We start from the raw sequence: 13,532 nt of genomic DNA, 5'->3' as shown, positions 1-13,532 counted from the left end.
AGTATGTATTCTGATAGAAGTGGATTTCTTCGACAAAGAGATCTAATTCAGTTTCAACTGATCAAGGATGGACAGAAGCAGCTACACCCAAAGAAAGAACACTGGGAAATGAATATAAACTGCTTGCATTTTTGTCTTTCTTCCCAGGTTATTTTTACCTTCTGAATTCAATTCTTCCTGTGCAACAAGAGAAATATTCGGTTCTGCACACATATATTGTATCTAGGATACACTGTGACATATTTAACTTGTATAGGACTGCTTGCCATCTGGGGGAAGGGGTGAAGGGAAGGAGGAGAAAAGTCGGAACAGAAGTGAGTGCAAGGGATAATGTTGTAAAAAAATTACCCAGGCATGGGCTCTATCAATAAAAAGTTATAATAATAATAAAAAAAGAGGAATCTACTTTATATGTCAGTATATTAATACTGTTTTAGATGTGTATATATGTATTTATATTTAAGTGATGTAAGTATGTATGTGTGTATACATGTATGTACATAAATTAACTATCTGTGTATATATCTTTTATATATACACATAGATAGATATGTATGTGTGTGTAAATATATCCATATTAACTGCAGCCTACTTGGCAGAGATAGGAGAGAAGGGGAAAAAAAGAATAAAGTTAAAAAAAAGGGCACAGTAAAGAACAAAAGAAAACTTGTAAGGAAGCAAAGAAAAGATGAATAATTATGAATATTCTTATCTTCTATTATTATATATATGCTTTTTTGAACTAGAAATTTGTTATATATTTTGACTCCTTTATGTTCTACTGGGCATATGACAATTTTTTTTTCTTCTTTTGGTTTTCATTTTCTATTTTGTTTTTTTCTTATTTTGTATTTGTTTTAAATAAATAAATACATAAAAAAAGAAAGAAAATAGAGAATTGGCTGAAAGGGGAAATAACAAGTGCACTAAAATGGGTAGAGAAATTTAACTTACCTTAAAGGAAAATAGAAGGGGAGGAGAATAAGAAAAAAAGGAAAGGGGAATGAGAGAAGGGAGGTCACACTGGAGAAGTTGATGACTAGAAGCAAAACACTTCCAAGGAGGGATAAAGTGAAAGAAGAGAAAAAAAGAAAGTTAAACAAGAAAAATAGGGTAGATAAAATATACAATTAGTAATAATAATTATGGATACAAATGGAATGGTCTCACCAATAAAAAAGAAGCAGAAAGGAGAATGGATTAAAAACTATAATCTGTCAATATATCTTTCATAAGAAACATACAATAAGCCAAGACACATCCACAGAGTAAAAAGTAAGGGGTTATAGCAGAATATATTATGTTTCAGCAAATATAAAAAAGTGGGGGTAGCAATTATGATGTCAGACAAAGCACAATAAAAATAATCTAATTAAGAGATAAGCAAAAAAGCTATATATTAGGACATTAAAACTTCACAAAAATATAGAAGAGCAGAAAATATTAAAATTCATCCTTTTTAGACAGTATATAGGAAAAATCAAATTCAATAAAAGGCTGAGGAAAGATAAAAATTATTAGGAAACTAAATAATCTAATCCAAAAGAAATAAGTGAACCAAAGAATCATCAGAACAATTTCATTAAAGAAAATTATAACAATGATACAACATACCAAAATTTATGCAAAGCAGCCAAAGCTGTACTTAGGGGAAATGCTTATGTCAATAAATTTAATAAAGAGCAGATTAGTATATTGACCATGCAACTACAAATATTGGAAAAAGAATGAATTAAAAACCCACAATTAAACACCAAACTGAAAATCCTGAAAATCAAAGGAGAAATTAATAAAATGACAGTTAAGAGAATCATTGAACTAATAAATAAAACTAGGAGCTGATTTAATGAAAAAAAAATTAGACAAACCATTGGTTAATTTGATTAAAAAAAAAAAACAAATCATCAAATATCAGTATCAAAAAGAAAAGGTGAACTCACTATCAAAAGACAAAAGTAAAGCAGTAATTAGGAACTATTTTGCCAAATTATATACTAATATATCCAACAATCTATGTGAAATAGATGAATATATACAAAAATATAAAATTAATCACCCAAATTAGCAAAAGAAAAAATAGAATACTTAAATAATCTTATCTTAGAAAAAGAAATTGAACAAGCCATCAATGAGTTTTCTAAGAAAAAAAACCCCCAAATCAGATGGATTTGCCAGTGGATTCTAGCAAATGTTTAATTAATCCCCAAACTTTACAAATTGTTTGAAAAAATAGTCAAGGAATCCTACCAAATTATTTTTGTGACACCAATATGGTGCTGATACTTAAACCAGGAAAACCAAAAACAGAGAAAGAAAACTATGGGTCAATTTCCCTAATGAATATTGATGCAAAAATTTAAATAAAATTTTAGCAAGGAAATCTTATTATATTGCAAAGATCAGGTGGGGGGCCAGGTGGGATTTATACCAGGAATTCAGGACTAGTTCAATATTAGGAAAAGAATCAATACAATTGACATCAGGAACAATACTATTAAAAATCAGATGATAATTCCAATATGCAGGACAATTTATTTTGATAAAATACAACATTAATTCCTATTAAAAACACTAGAAAACATAAATGGAGCATTCCTTAAAATGGTTAATATGATAGGAAAGTAAAATGACAGACAATTCTCAGATGAAGCAATTGAAACTATTTCTAGTCATATTTAAAGATGCTCCAAGTCATTATTAATCAGAGAAATGCAAATTAAGACAACTCTAAGATACCACTATACACCTGTCAGATGGGCTAAGATGACAGGAAAAAATAATGATGACTGTTGGAGGGGATGTGGGAAAACTGGGACATTGATGTATTGTTGGTGGAGTTGTGAATGAATCCAACCATTTTGGAGAGTAGTTTGGAACTATGCTCAAAAAGTTATCAAACTGTGAATACCCTTTGATCCAGCAGTGCTACTACTGGGCTTATATCCCAAAGAGATTATAAAGAAGGGAAAGGGACCTGTATGTGCACGAATGTTTGTGGCAGCCCTTTTTGTAGTGGCTAGAAACTGGAAACTGAATGGATGTCCATCAGTTGGAGAATGGCTGAATAAATTGTGGTATATGAATATTATGGAATATTACTGTTTTGTAAGAAATGACCAACAGGATAATTTCAGAAAGGCCTGGAGAGACTTACACGAACTGATGCTGAGTGAAATGAGCAGGACCAGGAGATCATTATATACTTCAACAACAATACTATATGATGACCAGTTCTGATGGACCAGGCCATCCTCAGCAACGAGATCAACCAAATCATTTCCAATGGAGCAGTAATGAACTGAACCAGCTACGCCCAGAGAAAGAACTCTGGGAGATGACTAAAAACCATTACATTGAATTCCCAATCCCTATATTTATGCCCACCTGCATTTTTTATTTCCTTCACAAGCTAAGTGTACACTATTTCAGAGTCTGATTCTTTTTGTACAGCAAAATAACGTTTTGGTCATGTATACTTATTGTGTATCTAATTTATATTTTAATGTATTTAACATCTACTGGTCATCCTGCCATCTAGGGGAGGGGGTGGGGGGTAAAGAGGTGAAAAATTGGAACAAGAGGTTTGGCAATTGTTTAATGCTGTAAAGTTACCCATGCATATAACCTGTAAATAAAAGGCTATTAAATAAAAAAAAAAAAAAAAAGAATGACCAACAGGATGATTTCAGAAAGGCCTGGAGAGACTTACACGAACTGATGCTGAGTGAAATGAGCAGGACCAGGAGATCATTATATACTTCAACAACAATACTATATGATGACCAGTTCTGATGGACCAGGCCATCCTCAGCAACGAGATCAACCAACTCATTTCCAATGGAGCAGTAATGAACTGAACCAGCTACGCCCAGAGAAAGAACTCTGGGAGATGACTAAAAACCATTACATTGAATTCCCAATCCCTATATTTATGCCCACCTGCATTTTTTATTTCCTTCACAAGCTAAGTGTACACTATTTCAGAGTCTGATTCTTTTTGTACAGCAAAATAACGTTTTGGTCATGTATACTTATTGTGTATCTAATTTATATTTTAATGTATTTAACATCTACTGGTCATCCTGCCATCTAGGGGAGGGGGTGGGGGGTAAAGAGGTGAAAAATTGGAACAAGAGGTTTGGCAATTGTTAATGCTGTAAAGTTACCCATGCATATAACCTGTAAATAAAAGGCTATTAAATAAAAAAAAAGAATAATTAAAAAAAGAAAAGAATAGGAATTCTAGTGGGCAACAAATAGGCAGATAGAATAAAGGAGAATGGAGATGAGAAAGAAATTAGCAAAAAGACGCAAGAACTTATAGGAAACTTAGATTTAGAAGGAATTTAGTGGCCATTAAGTCCCCAGTTTTTCAGATGAGAAAAGACAAGTTTCGAGAAGTCTGTGTGTGGAGAGATTTGTGTGTGTGTGTGTGTGTGTGTGTGTGTATGTGTGTATACATACCATATGAGCATTTCTACCACAGACAGCATGACCATTTGTGTATTGGTTCATTTATTTATTTATTTAATTCTGTGTTTGAGAAACAGTTTGGCTGGATAATGGAAGAGGCATGATATAAAATAATGCTGACAATACAAATTTGAGCCAGGTTGTGAATAACTGTAAAAGCCAAATAGAGTAGTTTTTTATTAGATCAGAGTTGCAATAGGAAACCACCAGAAACAGTTGACTAGAGATAAGTAACATGGCCAAATCTGGACTTGGTAGCTCTGAGGAAGATGCCTTAGAATGGGGAGAGACTTGAAGGAAGAACAAGGAAGCCATTGTAACAGTTTAGGTGAGAGGTCTGTATAGTAACTAAATGAATAGCAAGACAGGGATTGGGCAAGGGGTGTTGTGGATAGAAACAAGAATTGGTAAAGAATTTGGTTAAGTGGAATAAGGGAGGGAGAGAAAACTCGTGAATCTTCTTTATCTGAGATGCTCAACGAAATCCAAACATTATTAAAGTTATTTTATTCTTAAATGGAATGACTTTATAAAATAATTTTCAGCTTAAATAGTCAAAGCAAAGTAAAAACATGACAATAACAATAATAAAACAACTAGCATTTATAAAGCAATAATAGAAATTAACATTTATATAGTTCTTTAAAGTTTACAATGATTTCATTTTATCTTCACAACAATTTTAAGAGATAGGTGCTATTATTATCCCCATTTTATAGATGAGGAAACCAAGATAGATAAGTTAAATGACTTGCCCAAGGTTATATAGCCACTGTTTTGAGTCCATATTTGAACTTAGGTATTCTTGACTCCAAATCTGGAACTCTACTGACTATATCACACATATTTTAGCTCCATTATGTATACTCAGTAATTTAGATAAGAATATCAAGTAGCCCTATTTGTACTTTAAGAATTTGTTTTTGTTTTTTAATCTGTTAATAATACTTTCTTTTTTCATCAATGGCAACAATAGAAAGTCAAAGTCAGAATAACTTACTGGATAATGATGATGATGATGGCTTACAATGTGAAGTTTTATAAAGTGTTACAACTGTGAGATTCCTTACAAAAAACATGTATATTAATACCCTCACTTCACAAATTCAAAATCCCACAGCTACCATATGTCAAAGCCATTCTTCCCAAAATGAAAGATAAAGAAAAAGACCATTTTGATCACTAAAGTAATAGTAGTTTAGCAGAAAATGAATATGAAAAAGTTGAAAATATGAATGGTATCTTTGGAATTTAACATCAATGTTGACAAGATTCTTCCAAACTACATTAAAATGGTAATTGAATATTACCCCTCGGCACTTTATCAGTTCTATTATGATAGGTTAAAAATGTTTTGAAAAAATTAAAATATTACATGTGTTATTATTACATGTGTTATTATTACAGTTGTTATTGCTTTGCATATTTTTTCTATTCAATCTAAGTAAATAACGAGGAGGACGACTTTTTTTTTTACCTGCTTTATCTTTAACTTTCTTTGCCCAGCTATGAAAGAAGGTGGATCACATTCACCTTCCAAATCAATCTTCATGAATTCATCTATGGTCAGCTGACTGGTAGGTGTATCCTCAAATTCTGTTAGCCTAAAAGCATGCAAAGTAAAACTGAAAACTGCTTCCCCTTGGAAAATAGCATTTTAAAATTATTGCAAAATTCTGAACAAAAATATACTACACATATTACCTATAATGACTTACATGAGAAGTAATAACATAAAAGATAAACAACCCTGACTCTTAAAAACAAACAAATAAACAAAAAGCTGTTTGTTTAACAAGATAAAGACCACAGATGGACATACAAGTGCTTCACTAGTCTCCTCAAAAGACTAAAAGGATACATAGGATATATTTCTTCTTTGACCAGGACTGATGAAATATTACATATGGCAAGGCTTAAATAAGAGTTATAGGAAATAAAGTATGAAAGAATTGTAAGATAGAAAGTCAAGATACTCAGACCAATAAAACAATGAATTCACCAAGAAACCAGTAGCAAAAAGTAAAATTTACAAGTGGCTCAATAAAATAAACAGCATTTTCCTTATTAAAATATGTGTCCATTAAACATAACCATTATCAACATTTTCATTTGACATATCCTGCCATCCTGTTATTCTAACTAAGAAAATTGTTGACATTTCAATAACAAAGTGAAAACAGATATATCTTAGTAACCTTCCTTCAAACAAATGTCCCTAGAGAGAGGACAGAGACTCCAAGTAAAGTTCTAGAACAGAAACTGTTCAAATCTGACAATTCTCTGCCAAAACCATTATCACTGTCCTACTCATCATACATAAGAAGGCTGTACATATAACTACTAAGAAGCTGTAAAAATAAAATCATATTTAGCAAATTTATATTTATAGTATGTTTAAAGTGCTTATTGAAAGACATTTGATTTAATACGAAATACAAGAAGCCCAAATAATTTTCATTTTCTTTCTGGTTATCACATGATATAATTTCAAATAAAAATATCAATCAAGTTCTAAAAATTCACAATAAATATATAAATTATATAATTATAATATATAATTATAGGTTAGCAAGTGATATAACTGTCACATTTACTTTGTCAGAGAAAATAACATTTTCATTTTAAATAGGAGAGAAACATGTAACAATTTTAATTTAAAATATGACCTAATAATTCTTACTCACAAATTTCTCCAGTAATATAACTATATTCAATTTTTACTATGTCTTCTCTCTTCAAAAAAATACACTGGTATCCTCAATTTAGCCATAGATATTTCATAGCAAACTAGACAATAGCTAATTGGAGCAAAATGTCCTGTTTGCCTACAAAGCATCAAGCTAAACAGAAAAGAGAGAAGACCCCAGTTAACGAGCTTCCCTTTTTATTAAAGTTCAATGGCTAAATAATCCTGTTACAGGTTTGGCAATTGTTAACGCTGTCAAGTTACCCATGCATATAACCTGTAAATAAAAGGCTATTAAATTAAAAAAAAAAAAAAGAAAAGAAAAGTCATTGGTAAGACTGAAGCTTAAAGCTAAGCATCAGAATCATAAATCCAAATGCTGGACTGAAGAGGAAATAAAATGAGCAAAATGCACATATTTTATTTGAATTAAACTAAATCTCAACTATTTAAAATAAATAAATAAATAAATAAATAATCCTCTTACATTTGTTTCTTGGCTGTTGGGAATTAAATGAGACTTTGCAAGGTTTATGTGGGAAATACTTTACTACGATCATAAATTTTTAATAATATAAGAAAATCAATTTGGAAGTTACAGGGAAAGAACAAGTGATAGCATAAACAACTAGAAACAACTAGCTCAAAAAAAATTTGGAGGCAGCTAAGTGGCACACTAGTCCTGAAGTCAGGAGGACTTGAGTTCAAATCTGGCCTCAGACACGTAACACTTCCTAGCTAAGTTAACCCCAATTGCCTCAGCAGCAAAAAAAAAAAAAAAAAAAAAAAAAAAAAAAAAAAAAAAAAAAAAAAAAAAAAAAAGAAAAAAGAAAAAGAAAAAGAAAAAGAAAAAAAGTTACTGTTCCATAAATATGAGCTTATTGTTATCAATGCACAAGATAATTGGTGAAACACATTTTGTAGTGGGGCAAGAATACGATGAAGACTATTCCTCAAAGGGCTCTACTATCTATAGTTCTACTTTGCTCAATGTTCTGATTAACTACCATTAAATGATAGCTTGGATGGATGGTTCTCAAATTATTAAGTGGCATGAGCTGGAAGAATTAAAAAAAAAATCTCAGAAGATAAGGCAAATGGGATGAGTTTAATATGATAAAGTTTAACAGGGATCTATGTAAAATTCTGTAATTAGCTTTGTAAAAACATTTTAACTCCCAAAGCAAAGGGTTAAGTAGATATAGCTAGATAGCAGATCACATGAAAGAAGTCCAGAAATTTGAGTAAACAACATGCTCAATACGAATGATTTTTTTTTAAAGGGATAGTAATTAGAATAAGAAGAGTGATATCCCATTGTATTATTCATTCAGATCATATCTGGAGAATGCTGATGTGTTCTATTCTAGATACCACTTTTAAATACAAGTTAAATCTGGTTAAGAGAAGAGTAACCAGGAAACCCATAAAGATCATTTGAAGGTCCTAAGGAAATTTAGTCTAGAAATATCTATGACAGGCTCTTTTCCCTATCATCTCTTATCCCTTCATGATAGTTTACACTCATTTCAAATTCTCTGAATGCTTTAATTATTATTGTTTTCTAGTTTTTAAGTATATTGTGTGTTTTACATGTCCAATTTAATTGAAATCAACCAACAAGCATTTACTGGGAAACAACTGTATTTCTTTCATCCTATATCTTCCAAAGTATGAAGAAATCAAGATAAATGGCATGGAACATTAACATACTAATAAAAAAAAATCTTATTCAAACTTTCTACAATGAAATACATTATGTACACAACTTCAAAGCACACCTACCTCTTCCTTAATGTGGATTCACAAACTTTAACCACTCGGATAACCTCTTTAACAGTCCTTCGGAAATCATGCATTCTTGCTGCAACTAGAAGTGCTACAAAATGAACAAGGAAAATCTTTGTAAAACCATATAGTAATTAAAAATTAAGAACCATCCGGGCTATGAATCAATTCACAGATATCTAAACAGGTTGAGTACTAGGGCTGTGAATCAATTCACAGATATCTAAACAGGTTGAGTACTAGATAGAATACAAAGGAGAAATAAATGGTGAAAGTGAATACAAGTTGAACTTGGAGTCAGAAGAGTACTTTGAATTCTGACCCTCTACTAGTTGTGTGATCTTGAGCAAGTCATTTAAAATTCAGTTTCTTAATCTAAAAATAATGAATTAATTAGTGTTTTGAGGATCAAATGAACCAATATATGTAAAGCACTTTGCAAACTTTAAACTACTACACGACATGTTAGGTATTATAACTATAAATCCCAAAAAGATGCTTTTATACACAGTCTTGTATAAATACAGGATGGGCAAAATAAAATTTTTCCTTGAGATTTTGCTTCCAAAAACAAAACAAAAAATTATAGGTTTTAGAGCTGAAAGACAATTCAGATGCTATCTACTCTGACTACAACAGTTTTAGAGAAAAAGAAACCAATAAAAAAAAGAAAAAAGAAAAAAGAAAAAGAAAAGAAAAGAGACTTGGCCAAAGTCATAGAGCTAGAAAGTAGGAGATGGGATTTAGACCCAGGCTTTCTAATTTTAAATCTAATCTAATGCTGTTCCACTAGAAAACTCCTCAGTCAGCAATTTACTCCTTCAATAAACACCAAAGCAGGAATTTTCATTCTTTTGGAGTCTTCAACATTCAAAACCTCTTTGAGTCCCCAAAGTATTATAACTTTCCCTCTTTGGATCTTATACAGAAATTTGTTTATACTTTTTTTTAAACCTAATATGCTTATTATAATCACATTTTTAAAAATTGTTTTTTATATTAACCTCCTACTAAAATCTTAAATTGTATGAGGACCAAAATTATAACTTTTCTAAACTTGTTTAGTTTAGATAAAATTGTCTTCTCTAATACAGAATCAGACACTGGCAATCACATGTCAGATATGTGATAAATGTTTGTTAAATATAATTTCTATTACAAATAAATTTTGTAAAACTTAAATTAAAAGGAATTTTATTGTGATAACATGGCACCAAGATAAAAAACTGGAGATCTAATATTATAAAATTATAGTCTGGAATTACTGTTCTACATAATTGAATACTGTGGAAGTCTAGAAAGGAGCTGTAACATGGGCCTGTGAGACCCAAAATAGTTCCCCAGAACCAATTAAAATTTACTTGGGAAATATTGAACAAAATAAATAAAAACATAATAGTATATAAATAATATTAATATAGTTAATCTTCAGCTTTAACTATTAAGGCTTCAAGAATTTGCATGATTTTAATAGTAACTTCATTTTGACTTTCACAGTGGCAACCATGCACATTCATAGCTGTGTGTTGTAGAAATAAATGAGAGGTACCATGTATGCAAGCTGGTGAGGCTGATATCCTACTAGATGATTCATTAGTCTTGTTCACTCACTGTTATAAAGAGCTGCCCATGAATTCATTGGGTATTTTCATTGTTTGCCTTTAAAATTCCAAGTTCTATGTTGCAATTATGCCCCCAAACTGTAATGCAAGTCTCCTGGGCTCTAAGCCCAAGCACACAAAGTTTGTAATGCAACTTTATATAGGAAATAAAGGTGTTAGGAAAATGTCATGAAAGAATGTTTATTTACAGCTGCTATTGGTCAAGTTACCCTTAAGAAACTCAAATAGCTTATGAAGCAGACATTGCTGATGGTTTATTTCAAACTGGTGCAATCTTCTCCATTATCACCAAGGACAGAATATTAAAGGTGATGTCAAAATCTTGCCAGTCTTGGCAACAACTTAGCAACAGCTAAAGTTCCAGCAACCTTTCCCATGCTCTTTAGAGGGCACCATAGTATATGATACAAAATTCTCATATCACCATCAGATACAATGGAAGATAATGTTCAGATTTTAAAATGTTTTAAGGAATTTTTTTATGAATAGCATTTATGGTACTGTATATTTCATGTGTTATGAGAAATGTCTAAAATCTATAATCATTTTTTAAAAAAATAGATGTTAGTATATCTATACTAAAGGTTACAGAATTCTAGTCAGGGAATTGCTAGCAAGAAAAAAATGTTATCAATTTTATTTTCTATGCTATATTTTATGGATAATGCTGTGGTTTCTGTGTTAGGAAAAATACATATCAGAATTAATGCTTTGTTATAGCGAATTATATGCAGAAAAATGCATTTTTAGCAATCTCTAGCAAAAGATAAGTTTTTGGTGGTCACAAGAACCTAACCCCTATTTCCCATTGTTCAATATATCAACATTCAGTTTTGGATTTTCATGCCATTTTTCTAGGATTGTTATCATTATGAAGTTGAGAACTAATCATATATAATTTTTTAAGAGCAATATGAAGCCCACAAGGATTCTCAAGTACAATTTGGTGGCAAACATTTTCATTGGAACTTGATACCAATAGTAATGATTAAATGTTACTCCTGAACATACTCAAAGGAAGCAGAACAACTTAATACTGACTATCTAAGTTACCCAGTTATACTAGTTGTAATTTCAATTCCAAAAGCTACACAATCTATCTAGAGTGATATCATTATAATTCTTCAGAAAATTTTCTTCTATTGGTTAATCTTCAAATGATAAACATGTTTATACCTGGCTAGACTGGTTCTTAAATAACTCAGGTACTCAAAAATTTGATAGTCTGTTAAAAAAAAAAAACCTGACAGAAATATTATTGCATCATATTCTTATGACTTGAAATAATACAAGGGAATTTGGAAAGTATTGTATGAACTCATTGAGAACAGAATAAGCAGAAGAATAATTTGTATGATGCATCAATAATGTAAGAGAAAATAACTTTGCAAGATGAGAACTCTGATCAATGTACAATTAATCAATATCCTAGTGAAATGACAATAATGCACACCTGCCATATCTTAGCAGAATGGCAATAAACTACAGATACAGAATGAAACATTAATTTTCAGATATGGACAATATAAGGATTTATTTTACTTATCTATATTATTTTGAGGCAGAAATTTTATGGGGAAGAAGAGAGAATAGATCAGTAAGAAATAACAGATACAAAAGAAAAAATGTTTCAATAAAATGTTAAAAATACACATAAGAAAATCAGAACCACTTCAGAAGAGAGCAGTTAAATTTAATACATAATAAATAATACATAAAAAATACATAAAAAAAAACTTGGTCAAAAATTTGGCATTAATCAACACCTAACACCCTATAATCAAGATAAGGTTGAAATGGGTTCATAATTTAGAGATAAAAAGTGATACTTTAAGCCAATTAATAGAGCAAGGGATAATCTACTTGTCAGGTCTGTGGAAAAGAGAGGAATTTATGGCCAAAGAAGAACTAGACAACATGATGAAATGCAAAATGGATAATTTTATTACATTAAATTGAAAAGTTTTTTGCACAAACAAAATCAATACTAAGATGAGAGGAGAAGAAGAAAACTGGGAAACAATTGTTACAGCCAGTGTTTCTGATAAAGGTCTCATTTCTTTCCCTCCTCCCCCCCCCCCCCCCCCCCCCCCCCCCCGTTTTTTTTTTTTTTTTGCTGAGGCAATTGGGGTCAAGTGATTTGCCCAGGGTCACACAACTAGGAAGTGTTAAGTGTCTGAGGCCAGGTTTGAACTCAGGTCCTCCTGATTTCAGAGCTAGTGTTCTATCCACTGGGCCACCTAGCTACCCCTAAAGGTCTCATTTCTAAATATATAAAGAGAACTGACTCAAACTTATAAAAATATAAGTCATTCTCTAATAGTCAAAAGATCTGAACAGGTAATTTCCAGATAAAGAAATTAAAGCCACGTATAGTTACATAAAAAAAAGCTCTACATCCCTATTGATTAGAGAAATGCAAATAAAGACAACTCTGAGATACCACCTCACACCTCTGAGATTGACTAAAATGACATGAAAAGGTAATGATAAGTGCTGGAGAAACTAGGACTCTAATGCATTGTTGTGAAATGATCCAACCATTCTGGAGAACAATTTGGGACTATGCCCAAACTGTGCATACCCTTTGATCCAGCAGTCTCACTACTAAGTCTACAACCCAAAGAGATCATAAAAGAGGGAAAAGGACCCACACATACAAAAAGTATTTGTAGTAACTCTTTTTGTAGTGCTAAGGAACTGGAAATTGAGTGGATGTCCATCAGTTGGAGAATAGCTGAATGTTATTGTATATGAATATAATGGAACATTATTGTTCTATAAGTATTGATTGTTCTATAAGTATAAGCAGGCTGATTTCAGAAAAGCATGGAAAGACATATAAACTGATGCTAAGTAAGGTGATCAGAACTAAGAGAATATTGTATACAGTAACAAAATTATGTGAAGATTAACTGTGATAATCTTAGTTCTTCTCAACAATGAGGCGATTCAAGATT

The 13,532-nt window shown here is 31.3% G+C and overlaps 1 protein-coding gene across 3 annotated transcripts in view; it reads right to left on the bottom strand.

Annotated features, from left to right (window-relative positions):
• Nucleotides 1–13,532, bottom strand: part of BRF1 (BRF1 RNA polymerase III transcription initiation factor subunit) — a 153,277-nt gene that overhangs the window by 58,100 nt on the left and 81,645 nt on the right. For 2 of the 3 annotated variants that reach the window (XM_031952992.1, XM_031952994.1), the window contains 3 exons: nt 8,948–9,041; nt 5,951–6,077; nt 955–1,053 (listed from right to left, as the gene is read on the bottom strand). In XM_031952992.1, coding sequence (XP_031808852.1) covers nt 955–1,053; nt 5,951–6,077; nt 8,948–9,041 — 320 coding nt within the window. The remainder of the gene's footprint in view (nt 1–954; nt 1,054–5,950; nt 6,078–8,947; nt 9,042–13,532) is intronic. The other variant, XM_031952993.1, reaches the window with a different exon arrangement.

Source organism: Sarcophilus harrisii, chromosome 2 (assembly GCF_902635505.1).
Source record: "Sarcophilus harrisii chromosome 2, mSarHar1.11, whole genome shotgun sequence".
Taxonomy (NCBI): Eukaryota; Metazoa; Chordata; class Mammalia; order Dasyuromorphia; family Dasyuridae; genus Sarcophilus; species Sarcophilus harrisii.
This window is presented reverse-complemented; position numbering and strand designations above follow the sequence as displayed.